Source organism: Mytilus edulis, chromosome 4, assembly GCF_963676685.1.
Source record: "Mytilus edulis chromosome 4, xbMytEdul2.2, whole genome shotgun sequence".
NCBI classification, from domain to species: domain Eukaryota; kingdom Metazoa; phylum Mollusca; class Bivalvia; order Mytilida; family Mytilidae; genus Mytilus; species Mytilus edulis.
In genome coordinates this window covers 66,226,024-66,249,680 of record NC_092347.1, presented here as the reverse complement: position 1 = coordinate 66,249,680, position 23,657 = coordinate 66,226,024, and the positions used below count along the sequence as shown (strand labels likewise).

Genomic DNA, 23,657 nt, shown 5'->3' with positions numbered 1-23,657 from the left:
CTGAAACGACTTCAAAAAGTATATGAATACATAGGTTTCTACATAATAAAATGATTAATTGAACTCAGATGAAGGTTGTAAAACGTCTTTGCATTTTAGCACACACAATATCTAATACAATTTTTATACGTCTTTGGATAACAGGATATACAATACTACTAAATTTTGTAATATATCGTAAACGTACGTTCATGTTACAAAAAAAAATAGGATAAAAGTAAAACTGTATTATGTGAGGAAAGTTATTGATGTTGAGTTTATTAGAAAGAGAAAAAATAACTTGATTTGAGGAATTTCGTTGTATCTGCCCGTTCCCGTCACCGATGGTACTTTTTATAATTTTCTTTAGTTATCTATTAAAACACCGTGAGATATGTAGATTTTTTAAAAACTACATGCAATGTATTGCTCCGGGAAAAACAAGCTTATAAAAAAGAAGATGTGGTATGATTGCCAATGAGACAACTATCCACAAAAGACCAAAATGACACAGAAATTAACAACTATAGGTCACCATACGGCCTCCAACAATGAGCAAAGCCCATACCGCATAGTCAGCTATAAAAGACCCCGATAAGACAATGTAAAACAATTCAAACGAGAAAATTAACATATTATCATGACAATTATGTACTATCCAAAAAATCAGTACTATTAAAACATGTAAAATGACAACAGGATAGACACATATATATATATTGCACCACACAAAAATGTTTCAGTATAAGCTTTTCGTTGGTTCATGTTCGTCATATTTGTTTTTCAGTTATTGTTTTGTTATAGATTAAGCTGGAAGTTTTCATAAATGAATTGTTTCATGTGTTTCATATTTTTCATATGCCGCTTTTCAGTATAGCCGACTGTATGGAAGTGTTTTTTCTCTTTGTTGCCTGAGGTCGTACTGTTTCTTATGATTACATCCACTTTATTTGAACTTTGTTAGATAGTTGTCTCATTGGCAAAGACTCCACGTCTCCTTATTTTTGTATTGCAGGTGTAATTAAGGTTGCAAATCAGTCATGTATGTTTTCAAAGAAGTATATTGAAATAAGAAGATGTGGTATGAGTGTCAATGAGACAACTCTCATGCATTTGAAGGCAACATTTACAAAGGTAAACCATTATAGGTCAAAGTACGGTTTTCAACACGGAGCTTATTGTTTATTTTGATTTTGCATATAAATACGATAGTTTAATTTTATATATATATATATACATATATAAAAAATATGTATATATATATAACACCTTGGGTTGACAGGAGCCCTCTGTTCGTATCGGTCTATCATTTGAACAATCCTGATGTAATATCGAAGCCATGATGTAGGTTGTCAACACCTCCCAATCGTAGTCAAAAAATATGTTTAAACAGATCTGAGATATACGAACAGACAAACGTACACACAAAAACATTAAGAAACCAACTATTGTGGACAAAGTTGAAAAAAATAGCAAATGATGAACCAGAGTAAAACGATACCGCGTAAAACCCAATCAGCAAGTCCCACATTATCAAGGGGAATCATATAAAAAAAAGGCTATAATTGTGACCATATGAAATATGAATAGCCTAAATGACATGAATATTTCTGCAATATAACAAGCAAGGGCAAACAACAGTATTTAAGAATCCCTCAACCATAACATACAGCAATTTAACGCACAAGCTAAACCAACATTTTGTTTTAAATGTTTTGACATCTTTGTTAGTTTCACTGGTGGATTTAGAAATTTATACTGTTTTTTTGTTGTTATTTTTTAGGAGGGTACTGAGTGAGCTCTCTTATGATAATATATCAATAACCGCTGTGGATAGTAAACTTGGAATTGATGGTTATATATAATAGCAAATTCTATCATACAGTAAAATGCAAAAACCTTTGAAATCACGAACGGAAAATTTGAAAAGGGGAGGGCTAAAAGTAATTGTGCTGTCCCAAGGTACTTATGGTAGCCAATTAGTGAGAATTAACAGCTATCTTTCGAAATTATACAACTATTAAATAATCAATATCAAAAATAATACTATAATAAACGCCGGGTTATCATCATTTGAATTGTCTCAGTTTGCACAGTGACACGGTCTAAAAAAAACTTTAATGTGAAAGTAAATGGTTAAAATGTAATGCCTGTCCTAAATAGGCCACTCATGCACCAGTTAGATCTTTCATCTTAATTCAGCCCGCACATGAGACTGGAAAACTTGACTTAAAGAAGAAGAAGCTACGCCCGTGTCCTTTAGGTTCAAATAAAACTTCTTAAAAAAACTATTGTTTCTGAAAGATGTATGTTATGTATATGTTGGTAGAATACGTATCTTATAGGAACATTCGTTGAACATTTATTATAACACTCGACGGTACTTTCTACCATGATATAAATAAAAAGATTATTGGTATTTAGCTAAATCATAAAAGTGGTCCAATTATCTCCCTTGATCCAAAATATCAACAAGGAAGAAGCTGAGCGTAAACAGTAGAAACTGATGTTATCTGCTTGTTTAAAAGTAATATACTCATTTTTTTTAAACAATGATAAACTTAATGTCGCATCTTACTATTTTTATATATTTAGTCTTTATGTATAACAATGCCACCTGTAGATTTTACTATTAGGGGCACCTGTCACTTAAGCTTGTTGATGAGACTGACTTGATGACTCATCTAATCACTTAATTGAAACATTAAATTAATGGCGTAAATAATTTTATGACATGACAAATGCAAATCACGATGGCCTAATGAGTTATCTCAAATTCATTGACTAATGCAGTAAATTTTATTGGTAATAAACTGAACAGCTACTCTACTGCCTGTTGCAGGTACTCAAACAGGTTTGGCATATAATTATAACATTTAAATTTAACTACCTATAGTCTATGAGTGAGGGATGATTTTAAGTCGTCTTAGTAATTTAAAAAAAATTAAAACATGGACTTTTTTCTTGAAATGGCAAGTATACATTTATGTATATATAAGTACGTCTGAACCAGTGTTGGCACAATAACAGATTTTATCCATCAGATCACCAGCAGTGATGGTCATACAAGGTAAAAAACACATTTGTAGATTGGTCACTGATTCAGACATAATTATAATATTTTACATTAACTTGTAGAATCCTTATAATAGATAAATGTTGTAGACCTGGAGATATAAAGGTAGTCTAACTAGTTGAGTCAGGGAAGATCATTTTCTTTGGCTCAATTGGTTAGAGCGCTGCCTTTAATAGATACCGTGATTGAGGGTTCGAATCTCGCTGGTACCATCCATGGATTTTCACAACATTGGCGCTGCTAGCATCTGCTACTGGTACAAAAATTGTATATAGAATATTGCCTGGCAGTAAGATGTTAGAATTGGTCATGAGGTTTGACCAGCAGGTCATAGGATATGGCAATTCTAGGTGGCATCTAGGGAACTGGCCAGAGGGTTTCCGAGAAGAAGTCTCGGGGTTGTACAGTAGTGGGCGTGTAAGTTGCTTGGATAGATGGTATGCAGCTCGAAAAAAGAAAAGGGGAAAGAGTGTTGTAGACCTGGAGATATAAAGGTAGTCTAACTAGTTGAATTAGGAAAGATCTTCTATGGCTCAATTGGTTAGAGTGCTGCCTTTAGATCCTGTGATTGAGGGTTCGAATCTCGCTGGTACAATCCATGGGTTTTCACAACAGATAATTCAGCTCATCTGTAACAATTCCATCTTCATTCCTTATATATCATGTACTGTGTTACGCTAGATTAAAATTGAAAAGGAAAGGTATCACCTGGCCACCGAAAGCTCTTCTAAAGGTTGTCACCAGAAACAGTTTAAGAATATTTATATGAAGTTCCATGTATCCCCCTTTTATCAGACATGTATCACATGGTAGGCCTTCAATTAAAGTTGATTCATACATGTACTATCTTAAAATGTTGGAATTAAAGGTTCTTTCCTCAACATTAATTCTTCCACATTGGCACAAGACGCCTTCCTTATCTTAATTTATTAGTGAGCACAACACAACACAACATGGAAGTTTATTTACATATTATGAAACAGAAAGTGATACCTTTTAACATGTCTTGCATGTTTAACCTCAAAGATATAGAAATGTACCAAAACTATTTATTTAGTTTTAAAAAGAAATTGAACACCAGGGATGTCTGTTGTAATAACTACTTTATTATTTTTCTTTTCAAAGTTTATATTTTTTTATTCGAATATGGAAATATTTTCATTTAAGTATAAGGTACTGTACATGTATTTATTTTTCAATTTTCATAGGGGCCTCAGTGGCCACATGGTCTAAGAAAAAGAAGTACTACTATTGTAATTACTAGCCAGTCACTACTGAGGTTGTGAGTTCAAATTCTGCTCGTTCAGGTGCACTCAACTCAAATCTTAATTGACAGAATTGTCAGTTTTCCTATCGTAGATCAGTGGTTTTCTCCAGGCACTCAGGCTTCCTCCACCCTTAAAAACTTACTGCTATAAAATAGCCCAAAAGTGGCACTTAAAAGTGGTGATAAAACATCAACAATCACTCAATTTTTCAATTGATCTGTAGTTTATCAGGTGCATGTTTTAATTAAATTAGTTGATAATTTGTTTAAAAGCAAATACAATGTATATGTACAGTCTATATGCATGATAAGATACAATTTGTCTGTTAAATGGTTTGAGGAAACTGAAGCAATAAGTTAATGAACCTGTACTTGTACAGATGATTTTTATACAACCGCAAAAAATTTGTGGTCGTATATGTGTATCACACTGTCGTCGTCCTCGTCTGCGTCGTTTGAAGACAGTTGGTTCCTGGACAATAACTTTAGTATAATTAAGTAAATAGAAATCTATGAAATTTAAACACAAGGTTCATAACCACAAAAGGAAGGTTGGGATTGATTTTGGAGGTTATGGTCCTAACAGTTTAGAAATTTAGGGTAAAAAAGAGGCCAAAAAAGGCAGTTTTCTAGTTTCCAGACAATAACTTGTGTTTAAGTGTATGGATCTCTCTGAAAATTATACCACAAGTTTCCATACCACAGAGGGATGGTAAGGATTGGTTTGGGGGGGGGGGGCTGTTATTGCTCAAAACGTTTAAATTAGGGGCAAAAAAAGGGGAAAAACAAGGCCAGGGTGTATTGTTTAATATGTTTATTAGACAATTAAGACAACTTTAGAGCAGTGTAAGGGAGGTAATCCAAATATATGAGGTAATCAAAACAGGTTTTGTATCCAGCTGTGCTCGGCAAAGCAGTTTATTGGCACATGCTTACAGAGGACTTATATTTCCTTTATTGTTCTTTGATGACAGTTTAATTGATTACTGTTAGTCAAACAGGAGAATTTTGACATGGGGAAATTAGTGGCACCAAGAGTAAAGCAAACAGCTGTTGCCATTTGAAGTAAAAAAATTCACTTTGTGACAGTGGTGAAACCCAATGCAATCCCTGCTTCTTTAAATAAAATTTGTCAGATTTAAATATTTCTTTTCAAGGTACAAAATTGAATGAATGATCTCATCTTATGCTTCTCAAAATATTTACATTTTTTTTTATACTATATATATATACAATAAATATTTTACAACCCCTGATATCCTTATAAAGTTTTGTGTGGTCAAAACATGTCTAAAGCATTAAACCTTTTATCTTGATAACAAAAAAAAACATGTTTTTGCACAGATACATGTGAAAAGTATCTACATGTATGCAAGGCGTAAACAAAAATGTTCCCTTGAAGATTGTATATGTACTGTATGTGTGAATAAATGTGCACAAATTTTATGAAGTTTGAGGGAATTGGGTCTAGAACTCGATGCAAATTAATTATTTAAATCTACAATTTAATCTTACAGGTTAATATGATGTTGCTGATCAAGTAGAATGTTATGGATAACGTCATTAAACAGGGTTACTTGAAGAAATCCAGACCAACAGCTCCTGGAAGTAATCCAGCTAACAGCTTTCTCCAGGTTAGTTTTGTCCTTCATCTTTAGAGACAATGGTTTATGTATTATTTTAGTTATAGGTGTCCAATTGTGTAAAAACAGTTATCTTGTTATTACACGAACGTTTGAATTTCAAATAGGGATTGTGGACCATGACTCAATGGGACAAAATAGTGCAGCAACGTCTTTTTTTTTCGAGAAAAAAAATATATAAAATTTCTTTTTGGTTTTGTTAATAAAACTTTCTTAAGGAATTTCCATCATTTAAGACGGCTCTGACTATTTCATAGATTAAATGTGATAATAGTTATCAAAGGTACCAGGATTATAATTTAGTACGCCAGACGCACGTTTCGTCTACATAAGACTCATCAGTGACGCTCATATCAAAATATTTATAAAGCCAAACACATAGAAAGTTGAAGAGCATTGAGGATCCAAAATTCCAAAAAGTTGTGCCAAATACGGCTAAGGTAATCTTTGCCTGGGATAAGAAAATCCTTAGTTTTTCGACAAATTCTAAGTTTTTGTAAAAAGGAAATTTATAAAAATGACCACATTATTGATATTCATGTCAACACTGGAGTGTTGAATACTGGGCTGGTGATACCCTCGGGGATGAAACGTCCACCAGCAGTGGCATCGACCCAGTGGTGTAAATAGTTATCAAAGGTACCAGGATTGTAATTTAGTACGCCAGACGTGTGTTTTGTCTACATAAGGCTCATCAGTGACGCTCATATCAAAATAGTTATTGTTTAAAAATGATTAATTTCATGAATGTGGTAAAAAGAGGCCTTTCTAGAAAACAGCATTATAGTATCTAACTAGTAATTGTCCATTACATGACAAGGTTAAATATGATACTGTGTACACAATATATGTACCGAACACACTGGCTTTTTATCTGCTCTTTGTTCAACTTTACTTGTCAACCTACTGGTTGGTTGGTAAGCATGCTGCTCCCAGTGTAAACCATAAGTTTCATGATGCTGTGTAAAAAAAAAACTAGAATTTACGTTTTATTTAAATTTGATTAACAAATAAAATAAAGTTTTGCTTTCTTTTACAGCTGTTTGAACCAACACGATGGTTTGTGTTTGGTCTTCGGATTCGTCGTCCATATTTAGAGTATTATGAAAAAGAGCAGCATGTTTTCACAGCTCAACCAATCAACAACTTTGATCTGTACGAATGCACTAAGGTGACTTATACTCTAGGTCGCAACAACAGAAACTGGACATTTTGTTTATTTCTACAAGACAGGGTTCTAGAATTAACAGCAGATTCAAGGTATAAATCTAATTTATTGCCATTTTTGGGTAAAGATTGCATTAAATGCATTTGACACTCTATGGTAGTATAAGTCACTTGATATCTAAGTATACACAAAATATAGTGCATTGATCATAACATTATAAACATCCTATACATGAACATTTTTCAGAAATTTATCAATGATATATATGCTCAGATATTCAAGTCACAAAATGATGTTATACTTGTCAAGAAAATTACTTAACTTTTGCAACGTGCAGGAATCCACTATCTTCTTTAAAAATATCAATGATGTTATTGTTTAAATAATCTCATCTTTAAGGTTTTGAGTTATCTCCCTTTGTCTAGAATTCAAGATGAATCAATTACAACCAATGCCTTATATAATGTATTTTTACCTCCCACTGATAAAGTGATCAATCTTTACCCTTCAAATTATCAAAATAATGTAATCTACGTACCTACCTTCTTTTTAGACAAAAACTGTCAGACAACTCTATATATGTAATTCATCAAGTAATTGTCCAAAATGAGGATATTTACAATCTTAAATTTTGGTGGTGTCACTTTCACCATTTTCAAGTTCAGATCTTTAATTTATAAGAAGAAAAATTGTTGAAATTTCAATTTCTTCACTCTAACTTTACTTTGCCTCAACAAAATGATATATAACATATATACATTATGCATATACAATGATTATTCCCACCAAACAGTGACAAAGATCAGTTTTGAATTTGGTTGGCAATACTGTCACTGTTTTTGAGTTATGTCACATAATAATGACAAATTGGTGAATTTGGCTGAAGTTTATCATAAAGTGATGTGAACATGAATTGTATGCCTATTTACAGTTTTGTCTCTGAGTTCATTGTAACTGCATGGGTATATATAGTTTTGTCATAAAGCTGGAAAAGCAAATCCCTGTAATAGCAATTTCATTATAAGAATTACACATGTATAAATAATCTTTGAGTGTCAAATACATGTACATATTTTGCATGGACATTTATTGGACCAGTTATACTTGGGAACATTTTTGGATAACTTTAAACAGCTGTATTTTGACTTTTTCCAGAGAGGTGATGTTAAGTTGGTGTAGGACTCTGGAACATACATTGCAAAATTATGGAGCTTTAGTGAGTATATTAAATAATAACACTTAATTGTCATCTTTCTTAAATATACATCTTAACCTATTCCTTCAGTGGCCTTATGGGATATGTAGATGAACATAACATAAGTTATATAAGATTAGATAAGACTTTTTAAAGAGATTTTTATATTTCTAAATGAGTTTTTACATAATCATGATAATTAAAGATGATGTCAATAAGACAACAACCCGAGGACATTATAAACCAAAAGTCAACTAGACCAACAAAAGACAGGTGTCTATAGATCTACAATGTGATTCATATAAATTAAATCATGTTGTGGTGTACTGTACTAGAGACTCATGCACTTTGTTACTCAAATGGTAGTTAGATATTTATTTTATCATATACATGTGTTATCGGAACACTTTTACAGTGATTATGCTGTAAGATATGTTGTTTTTTATGAATCAGAACACATTTACATTGATTGTTTATATTTATCAGATACTTGTGCCATCAGAGCACAAATACCATGTATACAGTGATTATCCTGTAAGAATTTTTTTTTATCAGTTACATGTGCCACCATAACACATATGCAGTAATAATGCTGTAAGATTTTTTTTTTTTAAATCAGAAACATGTGCCATCAGAACACATATACAGTGATTATCCAGTAAGATACAAACCAAAGAAGTCAGCCAGTCCTCCTCCAATAGAAGACAGAGATTCAGCCACACCCACTCCACCTCCCTCTGAACCAGCTCCACCGGTTCCTCGAGAGAATGGACTGGTGCCCTTACAACCCAGAGCAGGAGCTGAATATTGTAATTCAGGTATAGTTTAAGTCTTAATAGTATTTAACATTTTATACTTCTTTTGAAATAAGACAAATCTTTGATATTCATATATCGAGGGCAAATCTTTTTCCAAATGGGCAGAATAAAACCACAAATGTAATGGGATGTGTGACAAATTTTATGAAGTTAATATCTTAAGTTAAATGAAATTATCCCTAACTTGCAGAAAATCAACTTCTGATATTTATGTATATCAAAAAAATTATATGTATGACCGCCAATGAGACAACTTTCCAACACAGAAACCAAATGATGTACAAGTTAGCAACTATACAGCCCTAAAACCCTTACTGTAAAGTCAGTTTTGTAAAATGTCATCATAAATTAAGGGCTGTTTACAGTACACATGGATTTGAAGTTGCCATATCTACAACCACTGCAGAACTGTAGCAGACCAGTCATGATAGATTTTCTCGAATTAAATGATAAAAAAATTAGGATTAGTTGTAGTAAAGTCAGAACATGAAATAAGTTTATTGTTTGAACACAATGTAGGAAATAGAAAGGGAAGTTGCAAGCTTTTGGATTAGTCTTTAACTATACAATGTTTAATACATATAGGTAGTTTTACTTCTGTGTAGATAATGAAATATCTTTCTTTAATCTATTTTTAGACTGGGTAGGGGCTGAGAAACCAGAGTCTGAACACAGTGAACCAGACACATCAGAAGATGATTTTGTCAATGAAGAGTTCTTTAAACAGAAAAAATTGGAAGCATTTACTAGTAATACATTAAAACCAATATCAAAAACTGAAAATCCTTTCGTATTACACTCCAGATCAGTTGCTTCACTGCCCCTGAGGTCTTTTAGTTTGCCAGCAGAATATGCAAATGATACTCCTCAGTTACCAGCTAGACCGCACAGGAATAAACCAGTCACGACTGGTACCTCAGAACCTCAGTACAGTCAAGTAAACAAATTAAAACCCAAACCAGAACCAGATTCTGAAGATGTTTATGAATCAGCATTTGATTTTGATGATCAGGGTACACAATGTAATCATTCAAATAGAAATACATTAACTGACCTGTCAAGTTATACAACTGATGAATTAGACGAGGGTGTATATGAGGCAGCTTTTGATGTTTGTGATACCCAACCTCTGTTTGAGAAAAAAAATTCTGATCCAATTGTTGAATTACCAAAGCGAAAGTCTAAATTAAAAGATATCGATGAACTTTCATCTGAGAAAAGAAAAAGTCAGATCGCTATTGAAGAAAATATCTATTCAGGTTTTAATTGTGGTGAAGAGCAAATTGATGATGGAAAATGTGTTGACAAAAAAGCTGATCTCGCAAATAACAATATTAAAAATGAAAACATTTACAGCAATACTAATTCTAAGGACATTCCTGTGTCTAAGGGACTTTGGAAAGATAATACAAGTCAAAATCAAAATAAGGATCATATTTACTCCAATACTAATGCATGCATTAATGCTGAAGCTACATCAAAAGAAACAACGATTAATGACGAAGAGTCTCAAGGAACTGCTAGTCCTGTCAAACCCCCTAGAAGGAACTCAAGAAATGCATCGAAAAAGAAGGTAGATCCAGGCTATGCAAATTTTGATAAAGCAGGAAATAATAATTCCAAAAAGGTGGCAGAAAAACATGAAAAGACTGTAGAAACTGTTCCTTTACCTGTTAGACCTCAGCCTGTGAAGGAAAATATTTATGACTTTGGAAAATGTTTACCTCCTCCTGTGAACAAAAGTGAAATATCAAAGGCTGATTTATATAGTAATTTGAATTCCCTTCAAGAACAATCCCGTGGCAGTGCTGATTTAAAGCTAAGCTCAAAATATACAATTCCCCCACCATTGAATTTAAATTTTGATCATGCAAGATCTGATTCCTCCTCCCCTGAAACTCCTCGGAAATTAATTGAGTCACTTAAAATGCCATCTAAATTTGAACCTGTATCAACCAAAAATGATCTTGAGGACTTGCCGCCATCCCCAACCTCACCAACAACACCTGTCAACAATCCTGGTATAGACTTTCCTACTGTTCATAAATCCGTAATAAATGTGACTGATATGTCTCATAAGAAACAGTCAAGCCCATCACCAAAACCTCGTCACTCCAGAACAACATCACACTCACCAAAAATAAGACATTCTGACGACACAGTCAAGGAGGCTCCAAATGTACTATTACCTAAGTCAAGGCTCGCTTCTGGAAAACAGGAACGTCCACGGTCTTTGATAATGCCACAGCAGTATGACTACATGTCGTCTGTTCACCAACCTGTGCGCAAAAATACTGGAGAAGCATTATATTCCCCTGTGTTAAATAAGAAATGGTTTGGTTCTCAACCAATGCCTGGAATAAGCTCTCAACCAAAAGCTGTTGTTGCTTCACAACCAATTTTAAATCTTGGTTCCAGTATTGGATCTCAACCAGTATCAAAGAATGGATTTCAACCAATTTCTACAGAAACAGACGAAATTTATCAAGTGCCAAAAAGAGCCAGATCTGTAAAGGTAAAACATGAACCTCAACCGACTTTCATTAGTCGTGATATTGAAAGTAGTGCTCTTGGTTCTTCGCCAAGCCATGATGGCTTCCAGTTTAATGTCCCTAAGCGACAGACATCTGCTGAGGATAATGAAGATGATGAAGACAATGATTCACATGATTATGAAGATGCCACTATGCGTCATGGTGAACCACCTCTGCCACCAAGACGAACCAATGCAGCTGCTTTGAATAACCGTAGTCAGAGTGTCTATGTGCCATGTAATATTAACCCAGAAGCATCAAACAAAGGTAAGAATGAAAAGTTTAACTTCACTTGAAGTTATAAATGTGTGATGACTGTGGATTCATTGATTTTTCATGTGTACCAATTTTTGTAAATTGAGGGAAAAAATAAATTTCACAGATATTTTATCAACTGAATGTATTTAAGACTCCTCTTTTGTATCATGGCAAATTAATCCATTCCAATACTGGCTACTGTGACTAGCCATGGTGATTATATGTTACGGTAGGTTGTAAAATTTTTGGGATAAATTAAAACAAAGTGCATTGAAAAGCAACATTTCATACAACCAAAAAAATATCAATTAAATAATCAAATATTCAAAATGTAAATCATTCTGTATGTGTTTAACCGTTTATACTTGTAAAGAAAATTACATAGAACAGAACACCATATTGATATTTATCTTATAAGTAGTAGAATATGTACTTGACATCTGTCGTATACTAGTGTATCTTTTTTTAGTAATTGTAAGACAGACATCTTTACGTGAGAGACAGAGGATTACATCAGCACCAGGATTGGTGACTGTTCTGCCATTAAAACAGAGTGAAATAGACATTTTACAGGAAGAACAACAATCACATGGGATCATTGTTAAAATATCTCCTGCAGCTTGTCAAAAGATAGCTTTGGTGGATAGCTTTAATGGAGTGTGGTATGTATAAAACTTGTGGTGTATGTCATTTTTTTTTCAAGAGAAAGTATTGGAGGTTCATGAAAGCAATCTATCTGCCTATTAAAAATAGGGGCATATGAAGAGCTCTTTGCATGCACATAAAAATGACAGAAAAATAGGCAAAATATATAAAGAATTCATACAAATAATTAAAAAATTACAGACCCTCTTGTTTGTACAATGTACTTTAAAGTCATATGAAACGAGTGACTGGTGAAAAATAATGTTTATCCAATTCTTGAACCAATGCATGTATATATCATAAACTTAGTATTCTGTGCACGATTTTATCATTTTTTACGCAAAGATATCGTATAATCGTCAATTTTTTTTCTCTCTGTGTGTTATGATGGGAAAATAAGGCAGCTCATTAATTGCCATGTTTTGAAACCATATTTTACCGATTGTCATCATATATAGAAAACAATCAACAAAGAAGCATGGATATTAAGCACGTGTACATGTATAACATGTACAATCAGATAATAGTTTATTTTAATGACAGATCCATGCATATTGCGATCACCAGATTTTTACAAGAAGGGTCATGCTAAGGTCACTTGCATTAAGGGAAATATGTAGGAGAATTGCTTTCTGGAAGCAAGCAATTAAAATAAAGTAAACTTCTTCTAAATGTGGACAAATTAAAGAAAATCTATCTGCCAATTGCTTTCTGGAAGCAAGCAATAAAAATTAAGTAAACTACTTCTAAATGTGGACAAATTTAAGAATGTTCTTCTGAAAAAAGTATATGTACATAAGTTTTATAATGAAAACTATCCATTTAGTTATAAAAAACATATGCATTTTTTTTTATAATTTGAGGTTTCATATGACTTTTACTTGATTATTACAGGATTATAGGATGGGATTTCAAACATTATCCAAGGTTATCTGAGAGTATTCACATTGGTGACGAAGTTACAAAAATCAATGACCTCAGGGTAACTAATGCTAACATGGCTAAGAAAGTGTTGAAATCGTGCAATACAGAACAGATAGATCTGGTGATAAAACGTCTTCCTTACGCTAAAGTGATGGCCATACGAAGACATCAGACTGGTGAAAACCTAGGATTACAACGTCTAGGAGGAACTGCTGAGGTAAGAATGCTTATATTGAAAGGTCAAAACACTTTCAGCCAATCAAAAGTTGTGTAACATCCAAAATTAAATTATAATACAGAAAATTATTTTAATATCATTTACCATTGTTTCAATGTAATGGTTTGCTATTATTTGTGCCCATTTACAATTTAAAATTGAGAATGGAAATGGGGAATGTGTCAAAGAGACAACAACCCAACCATAGAAAAAACAACTGTAGAAGGTCACCAACAGGTCTTCAATGTAGAGGGAAATTCCCGCTCACGAAGGCATCCTTCAGCTTGCCCCTAAACAAATATATACTAGTTCAGTGATAATGAACGCCATACTAATTTCCAAATTGTACACAAGAAACTAAAATTAAAATAATACAAGACTAACCAAGGCCAGATTTGTTTGTGATATGTCACAAACTTTGAAACTCATTCTTAGGAAAATGGCTTTCATAATCCTAACAGTAAAAATAGCTTAATTTAAGACTTTTCCTCATTACCTATTAATATAGTGTGGTCCATATGTTCAATTGAACTTACATCTTAAGCTACAATAGATTTTTATGCCTCTGTGGTGTTAGAGGGGGCATTATGTTTTAATCTTGTTTATCTGTATGTCTGTCCGTCCATAGGTATATCTGTATGTCCTAAGGTTGGTTTCAGTCCTTTTACTTTACTTTGCCTCAACCAAATGATATGAAACTCGTACACAATGCTTATTACCACAAAATACCCTTTTGTAATGGACAATTTGCTTAATTTTTTCGTTTCTGTTCTCTAACTTTAGTTTGCCTTCACTCTTATACACAACACTAATTACGGTAATTAGTGTTGTGTATAAGAGTGAAGGCAAACTAAAGTTAGAGAACAGAAACGAAAAATTAAGCAATTTGTCCATTACAAAAGGGTATTTTGTGGTAATAAGCATTGTGTACGAGTTTCATTGCGTTACTTTTACTGTTCTTCAGTTATGTCTCTTTATAACTGTATATGATATGCAAGCATTCATCTGTGTCCCATGGACACATTACCCATTTATTTTTATCATATTTAATTCATAAAAATTCAACAAGATATAATTATTCCTCACAGCTGCCTAGCCATTCAATACTAATCTGTCTGTATTAATTCTGTCATTGCCAATCTTTGGTTTCTTATTTATTTATGTTAACATTTCTCATAATCAAATCGATCTGTAGGTCTACATTTTGTTTGGACTTATGACATGATATTATACTATTTTGAGTTATTGCATTCTAATGTTTCAGATAACTTATGTAGATCCCTCAGGACTAACTGCTCAACATGGTTTGACAAAACATGCTTCGTGTGTGGAGAGTGAGGGAACCTGTAACTGGTGGATTACAGAAATAAATAACAGACCACTCAATCTGTCCTTCAAGGGCAACGAGGTAGGGATATGAATAAACACTTAATCTGTCCTTCAAAGGCAATGCGGTAGGGATATGAATAAACACGCAATCTGTCCTTCAAAGGCAATGAGGTAGGGATATGAATAAACACTCAATCTGTCCTTCAAAGGCAATGGGGTAGGGATATGAATAAACACTTAATCTGTCCTTCAAAGGCAATGAGATAGGGATATGCATAAACACTCAATCTGTCCATCAAAGGCAATGAGGTAGGGATATGAATAAACACTTAATCTGTCCTTCAAATGCAATGAGGTAGGGATATGAATAAACTCTCAATTTGTCCTTCAAAGGCAATGAGGTAGGGATATGAATAAACACTCAATCTGTCCTTCAAAGGCAATGAGGTAGGGATATGAATAAACACTCTATCTGTCCTTTAACGGCAATGAGGTAGGGATATGAATTGACACTTAATCTGTCCTTCAAAGGCAATGAGGTAGGGATATAAATTAACACTCAATCTGTCCTTCAAAGGCAATGAGGTAGGGATATTATTTAACACTCAATCTGTCCTTCAAAGGCAATGAGGTAGGGATATGAATAAACACTTAATCTGTCCTTCAAAGGCAATGAGGTAGGGATATGAATAAACACTTAATCTGTCCTTCAAAGGCAATGAGGTAGGGATATGAATAAATACTTAATCTGTCCTTTAAAGGCAATGAGGTGGGGATATGAATAAACACTTAATCTGTCCTTCAAATGCAATGAGGTACTAGGGATATGAATAAACACTGAATCTGTCCTCTGAGGAAATGAGGTAGTGACATGAATAAACACTCGATCTGTTCTACAAATTTCTTAATGAAAGTGGCTTCTGAACAGATTTAAAAGTAAAATATAAAAAAGAAGATGTGGTATGATTCCCAATTTGATAACTCTCCACAGGAGACCAAATGGAACAAAATTTAACAGCTATAGGTCACCGTACAGCCTTCATCAATGAGCAAGGACCATCCCTCATAGTAAACTATAAACGGTCCCAAAATCACAAATGTAAAACAATTCATAAGAGAAAACTAACAGCCTGCCTGCCTGCCTGGTAATTAATGTACAGAAAAATAAATGAAAAACAAGTATTTAACACAGCAACAAACAACAACTACTGAATAAATTTACAGGCTTATGACTTGGGTCAGGCACATACATACAGAATATGGCGAAATTAAACATGATATCAGATACCCAACCAAAAGAAGTTTTCCACAGATACAACCAAACTTTGAATCCAAATCTTTATTATCTATAGAAAAATTGCAAGAGTTGTGAAATGTAAATACAGTAAGAAAGTATAAAATGTCTGCTTCTATGCTACATATCTTGATCTATTTCCATTTGAGTTTTCATACTATTAGTTACGTTACATAGTGTGTTAGTGACCTAATACGATATATACGGGTTCAGTACATTCTATATGGGGTGAGAGCGATGCTCAACAATTCAACAAATGAAGATAGTCGGTAAGATAAATTCAACAAATAAAGATATTCGGTAAGATAAATTCAACAAATAAAGATAGTTGGTAAGATAAATTCATAAATGAAGATAGTCAGTAAGATAAATTCGTTACATAGTGTGCTAGTGACCTAATACGATTTATACAGGCTCAGTAAACTTCATATGGGGTTTGAGCTCTCACCCCATATGGAATTTACTGACCTGGTATATATCGTATTAGGTCACTAAAACACTATGTAACTAATAATATTTGTTTTGCTGTGTTCATAGAAATCATGTAATAGAATTTAATCCAATTTTATGTTCAGCAATTATTCCTTTATTATTGTTATTTCTTTTGTTTGTAAAAAAATTTGCTCATTCCAGTTCAAAGGAAAACAAAACTTGGGTAGGGTGCATGGATCGGAGATACTTTAATTACATTTTGTTTAAATGTTAATAGAATACCAGAACATATGAATCTTTTATTTTTCAGCTTGAGGCTAAGCTAAATGTGAATAGTAAACAAGTTTACATAAAAAAAACTTTGTATTTCAGATTGAGGCTAAGCTAAATGTGAATAGTAAACAAGTTTACATAAAAAAAACTTTATATTTCAGATTGAGGCTAAGCTAAATGCAGTAGGCAAAGACATTTCTATAGTTGTTCATCCATCTGATTTTATAAAGGAACTTAAAAGACAGCTGAAAAAGATGAGAAACTTTAAAGACTTCATGGCTGTGGCGTAAAAATAGTACCAAACTGAAAATGAATGTCTGTATTTCACAGTAAATGAAATAGAAATGTAAATATACATGACAAATACAGTCTGTGATCACTTTTATATAGTCCCATGTAATACTGTCTGGCTAAATGGATTTATTTTCAAAAAGCTTGACTCTGCACCCTGAACCTGTTACATTTCATTTTGTCATCATTCCATTTAATCATATTATACATAATGTTGCTCTGATGAACAGTTTATGCAAGACCAATCACTTGAAATATTTCTTTTTTTAAAAAGACCATTCAATTTACAAAACTTTGTGACAAAATAGATGTCACCATAATTTTTTCTATGACTTTCAGGGTATGTCATATTTATACTACACTATCTCTTGAGATATCTGTGTTCTGTACATGTATTTTTCCACAATTGATTGTATTGGTTTTACATTTATGAAGGTCAAAAGATCATGTCAGCATAATCAAAAATATTATGTTCAGTACAGGTTTTAAATAAACTGTTTGAGTTATATTTTAGCATGATCAGTGCGCCATGCAAGCGTTTTAGAATTTAAAACATGTAATAAGAATCTTTTTTGTTTTTTCATGGATGACCAAAATGACTTGAAGCATTTTTTTTTATTTGTTTACATATGAACCATGTAGTCAATTAAGAATGCATAAGATAGTTTACTTTGAACAAATCATTTCTTGAAATGACTTGATATTTTATCGCTGTTATTGTTCAGATATTACAGGAACTTTTAGAACTTTTCATGCACATGTGATCTATCTGTCAATCTACAGGGTTATTTTTGTTTTATTCCTTGATATCTATGTAGTGGTTTGTAAAATTATAGTATTTTTAAGAGGAGTACATCTTCTATTATTTATTGTTAGAATATATTTGTAGAAGCGCTAGCTCTTTCAGTATTATAATACAATTATAGTTGAAGTGCTATGTTAGCCTTATGCACTGTTTGCCATTTATACTAGCCCTATATACTGGTTTGCCATAAAGATATGTTATTTTTATATATTTTTAATGTTCAACAATTTTGACAATTGTATAGTTTATTGTTTCATAATACATTCATTAATGATTTCATCATGTTATTTGAAGAATTTGTATTGCTTATAAATGTTATTTTTGTAATTTGAAACCACATTTTATTGTTAATTGTTGTTAAATGAGAATTTAAAAAAAGATATTTCATCAAATTCATTTAAACCGTTTAAGTAATGCCATTTGTTCAAAACATAAACATTTTTATTTGAAGAAACAAGGTACACAATTTGACAGTTTGACTGACATTTAAAAAAAGTTATATATAGAATTAAAAAAAAAGATTTCTTGTGGCAAGATAATAATGTAAATCCACAATTAGACAGAAAATTTCATAAAGAGCAATAGTTTTCACACTCACAACCAATTTATTATAAGACATTTCCATGGTAACTTGGGGGGTTTTGTAATCAAAACCTCTTTTACTCTTGTTTGAACAGTTTGTAAAAAATGACAGAGTACCAACTGTCTATGGCAGCTGTAGCCAAATATATGATATAAGCAGGGAAAATTTACATCAAAGTTTCAACTGTCTGATTTTTGTTTGCTCATTTGATGGAAATATGTTGTTTTTGTATGTAGAAAATCTGTTGTAAAATTTTCTACTTAATGCTACTTTTTGCTGCTTTATTGCCAGGAAAATAATTTGCAATTAATTTAAATCTAGTATCAGTAGAGCACTGTACATGTTGCATTCCATGATGACTGATAGGAGCTATTCCAATCAAATAGTTAATTAGGGACCATAATTTAGACTTAAATGAATAGGATTGTAATATATTAGCATGGCTTTGTTTTCAAGGAATAAACCTGGTTGAGGGGAAGTAACTCTTTTAATCAGTAATGTTTTTGTTATAGTCAGTTTCATTACTGTTTTATAAGCATTGGCATAACACAGAATGATGATAATCTTTTTGCATTGAAGCTTAGAAATGAATAAATGCATAGGTTGACACAAACATACCAGTGATTTTCCAGAGTTATGTCCCTTAAACCAAATTTACTTCCACCAATCTAGAACTACATTGGAGTTATAGTACCGGTATATATAGTTGCAAATTAAAGGTGCTTTTATGTAGTTTGTTCATAAGAAATAGATTTTTGTAGTTTTTTTATTTGTATAATAGTAAAATGCAATTGGATGATATTTATAGCCATGCAGGCATGGTAATTAATTTTTCTAATGTCTCAAAACTACAACATGCATAAATTCACACATATGTTCATGTTGTAAATATGTTTTTTATATTTTACAAGATTTCAGTGATGCTTATAGCAGATTAAAAAAGTATTTATTACTAAATAGTGTTTTTTCAATGAGTTCAGACAATTTACTTCATTTTTTTCATAAATTTCTGATAAGGTAACATTCATTTATGTTTTAGAATTAAAACTTTTATACAATCGAGAAGATCTTTTTTCAAACAAGTAAAATATATTTTATCTAATGTGCAATAAACATGTTATTAGTTGTCTCCCTCTTAATATCAAGTACTAGAACAAACAATGTAATAATTCCATGCCAATTTACAATAGTAAATTAATTATAATTGCTGCAGACCTGACAATTTTCCTTATTTAAGGGGTTCACTTTTTCCTGCTTTGTGGAGAATTTGCCCCTAGTGAGAGATTGACCTGACTTGAATTCTTTCATTTTAATACTCTGAATACATTTACACAGGAAGGCATCCATCTGAGTTATGAAAAGGCATGTAGGCACAAATTATTATGGAAAATATATGTTTTTTCAAAACCATGAAAAATGTATGATGTTTCAAAACCATTGAAAATATAAATATGAACAAAATATGTTGGCGAATTATGTAACAGTAGACACCATGCTAATTTATTATGCAAAATTAAGTACAGTAATCTTTAATCTTTGTATATGTACACACATCATCATGCAAAATTAAGTACAGTATTTTTTATCTTTGTATTTGTACACATACCTATTATCCATATTCATGATCACTGTACAATAGTTTACCAGAAATCGCTTAAAAAAGAAATACTAGTTCAAATATCTTTTTCTATATTAGAAAAAAATGAATTTAAGCATATGGTTATAAACATCTAATTACAATGTAGCTGCTGTGATTTTACAGAATCCACAGAAACATTTTTACTGATTTTATTCAATTCCTAACAAGTTATGAATATAAAATTACATAATAAACTTGCTATAGAGAGTTTACAAAAGTTTTACATATTTTTGAGAGCAGATATTATAAAATTTAATGTAACATAATATCTATATATAAATTTCATAATTAACAGCTGCAGGTCAGGCTGAGAATCCATATAACAATTTTAATTTTTCTTTTCATTTCATTTTCATTATTCCAGTATAAAATTTTGTAATTGTTATTGTAGATGATATATTTATAAGTAACTATAACTTTTTGTTCGTCATATATGATATATGATATTTTGAATAATAACTACTATTTAATGATGAAAGGAGGGAGATATGGTGTAACAATTCATGGAAAAAAAACCATAAGCACATTTAACACTAGCAGAGGATAGTACTTTATTTCTATAAAATACTAAAAATGGATTCAAAACAAAGCCCTTTGAACTTTCACAAATTTCTGAAAGTCTTTTAAAAAAGTTTGTTAATTTTAAAACCATAGTGCAGACATAGTTAGGATGCATTGGTTTGCATGTGGTCATGATAGTCATTGCTTCATTCTGTACATTGTATAATAATTACGTTTATTTGAGAAAAAAAATAGCAGAAGGGAAAATATAATATGTTTCAAAATAGTCACCAGTAAAAAAATAATTTGCACAAATATTTGAAATAGATAACATGTGCTGGGAGGAAATTTACACTACTGTACAAAATGATATGCAATTTTATATGTACACAAATTATATATTTTTTTTTTTATTATATCTTTTTTTGTTGACAGAAAAGTTGTCTTGCTTTCAGTGTTTTGAGAAAGTTTGCAGGATAACATGTTTCAGCACTTGCACACACACACACCATAAAATATGTTTCAACACTGTTGTACCTGTTCACACAAACATACACCTGAAAACAATTCCAGTACTTATGCAAACACAAAGACACAAACACACACCTCAAAACATTTTCAGTACTTTACTTGTGCAAACACAAACACACACCAGAAAACTGTTTCTGAACTTGCAAACACACCCCAGACATTTCTGTATAGTATGAATTTATTTAATTGATGAATATTACAAGAAAGTTATTTTCAGATATATTTTTATACCCTTATTATGTATACCTTACCTTATTAAAAGGATGTTTGGACATATGTGTCAAGTCTCTGTACCAGTATTTTATTTGGTACCTCTGAAAATATTTTTGAATCTCTCATGTTTTTCCTCTTTATATCTGTAGAAACAATTATCAAAACAAATTTTATTGCAAATTCTCCTTTTTGTAAAATGGATTTTTTGGGGTCTAAATATTTTTGTTCATACAATAAAGAGTGTTCAGACTATTTTAAGATTTAACTAATAAATACAGTTTATGAATTAAATACTAGTAATTTGATCTAAATCTTGTCAAGAAATATTTTAAACATGCATAATTCCACTGTAAATAAAAAGTCTATTAAAATCAAATTGCATAAAAAGTGAAAAAATTTTGTAAGGATCTTTTTATGTCAAGCGGGACCAGTATATAAATATTGACCAGACCAAGGAAATCAAATTAGGAGAAATATTTCGGTATACATGTACATGTTACTATGAAATATCTGAATCATTTCCCTTTATTTGGTTGATCAACGAAAGAGCACTGTAATTTTGAAGCATAAATAAATGTGATTTGTTAAAAATTTCGTTTAAATAGAGCTTTAGAATCTTATTGTTATTATGTTTAAATATATATGTTTTTATTTTGGAAATAAATGTTATTTTTTTCTAGAGTTTATGTGTAGTATATGTATGAGCATTTAATGCATGTTATATGTTTTTTGCTATTAAACTATTCAGAAATTAAGATTTGCTAAATATTTGTGTGGCCAATGAAGAAAGTTGGTCTGACAAGATCTAGAAAAGGCCTGACCATGGTTGTTTGTCTGTCTTAAAATCCTTGGGTAAAAAACTATTGTCAAAGTTTTCTTGACTTCTATGTAAGTGAATGAATTTATATTTAATCTGCAGCTTGATGATGAGCTGTAGAATTTAAGAAATTTCTACATCTGCTGTGCCAACTCTTCCTGTTTGCCAATTCTCTGAAATTTTACAACACTACTTTTACAAGGATATTATCATTGAAGTTTTCTTCATTGATTTTGGGGATTGACCATTTATACCTCATTATATTTGACTTACTTGCTACCTTAAAAGCACTATTTGAAAGAAATAGATAGATGCATTATCAGCCTTTAAGGCTGTACAATTATACATGAAAACATTTCTATGAAACAGTTCCATTCATTAAAAAAAGTCTTGTGAGAACAAAATATATATAGATATTAGAAGATGAGGTATGAGTGCCAATAAGACATCTCTCCATCCAATAAACAATTTATAAAAGTTAACCATCATAGGTAAAAGTATGGTCTTCAATAAGAAGCCTTAGGTCACACCGAACAGCAAGCTATAAAGGGCCCACAAAATTAGTGGTGTAAAAAACCATTTTAACGTCCTAATGAAATGACAAACTGAAAAATGTTTCAGTGAATTTATGTTTATTTGTAGTGAAAGGTTAAAGGGGAAGGAAGAGGTTCATCTGAAGTGTCTCACCAGGAGGATAGTACAATAGTACATACTTTCGAGACTAGTACAACCCCGAAATAAAATGTAAGGAATTTGCGATTCGGTAGATATGTTAAAAGAACAAGAGTAAGTGATTCTAAAGTCGCAGTCACAGTTTGGTGTTTCCAAGTTTAGAATACGATGTGACATACAGGGTCTTTAGTTTGAATAATTGGTACTTCACAAAGTACACTTCTTGACAAACAGTCTTGTGAACCGTATTACTTTTGCTCGTGTTGCCAACGGTGAAAGCAGATCAAGAACTAGTTCCTGCTTGACATGTCTGTTCATCTGTCCAAAATATCTAGAACAGAAAACAATTGTCATTTTTTGTTGTTGTTTTTGTTTTTGTTTTTTTTTGTAAAAAAAAACCATTTTTTTTTTGGTCTACAGCTTCATTATATTGAGATACAGTGGGTACACAACTTTTTCATCTGCAGTGAACTAAAATTTTGTTTGCTGATAGTCCAGTGAAAATTTACACAATGCATTATACCAAATTTCGTCAAGGATTTCCCAGCTTCAA

At 31.9% G+C, this 23,657-nt stretch overlaps 2 protein-coding genes across 4 annotated transcripts in view; both read left to right on the top strand.

Annotated features, from left to right (window-relative positions):
- The window catches only part of LOC139520265 (uncharacterized), a 28,369-nt gene extending 5,999 nt beyond the window's left edge, over nt 1-22,370 (top strand). The window contains exons 1-10 of one of the 3 annotated variants that reach the window (XM_071312766.1): nt 2,406-2,506; nt 5,840-5,956; nt 7,005-7,225; nt 8,289-8,349; nt 8,948-9,146; nt 9,785-11,947; nt 12,408-12,600; nt 13,478-13,724; nt 14,989-15,132; nt 17,214-22,370. In XM_071312766.1, the coding sequence (XP_071168867.1) occupies nt 5,873-5,956; nt 7,005-7,225; nt 8,289-8,349; nt 8,948-9,146; nt 9,785-11,947; nt 12,408-12,600; nt 13,478-13,724; nt 14,989-15,132; nt 17,214-17,342 (3,441 nt within the window). In that variant the 5' untranslated portion in view covers nt 2,406-2,506; nt 5,840-5,872 and the 3' untranslated portion in view covers nt 17,343-22,370. Of the gene's footprint in view, nt 1-2,405; nt 2,507-2,642; nt 2,834-5,839; nt 5,957-7,004; nt 7,226-8,288; nt 8,350-8,947; nt 9,147-9,784; nt 11,948-12,407; nt 12,601-13,477; nt 13,725-14,988; nt 15,133-17,213 lie in introns of those variants that run through there. The other 2 variants (XM_071312768.1, XM_071312767.1) reach the window with 2 other exon arrangements.
- LOC139520268 (temptin-like) overlaps nt 1-23,657 on the top strand; it is a 70,498-nt gene that overhangs the window by 27,179 nt on the left and 19,662 nt on the right. The gene's annotated exons all lie outside the window — the stretch shown is intronic.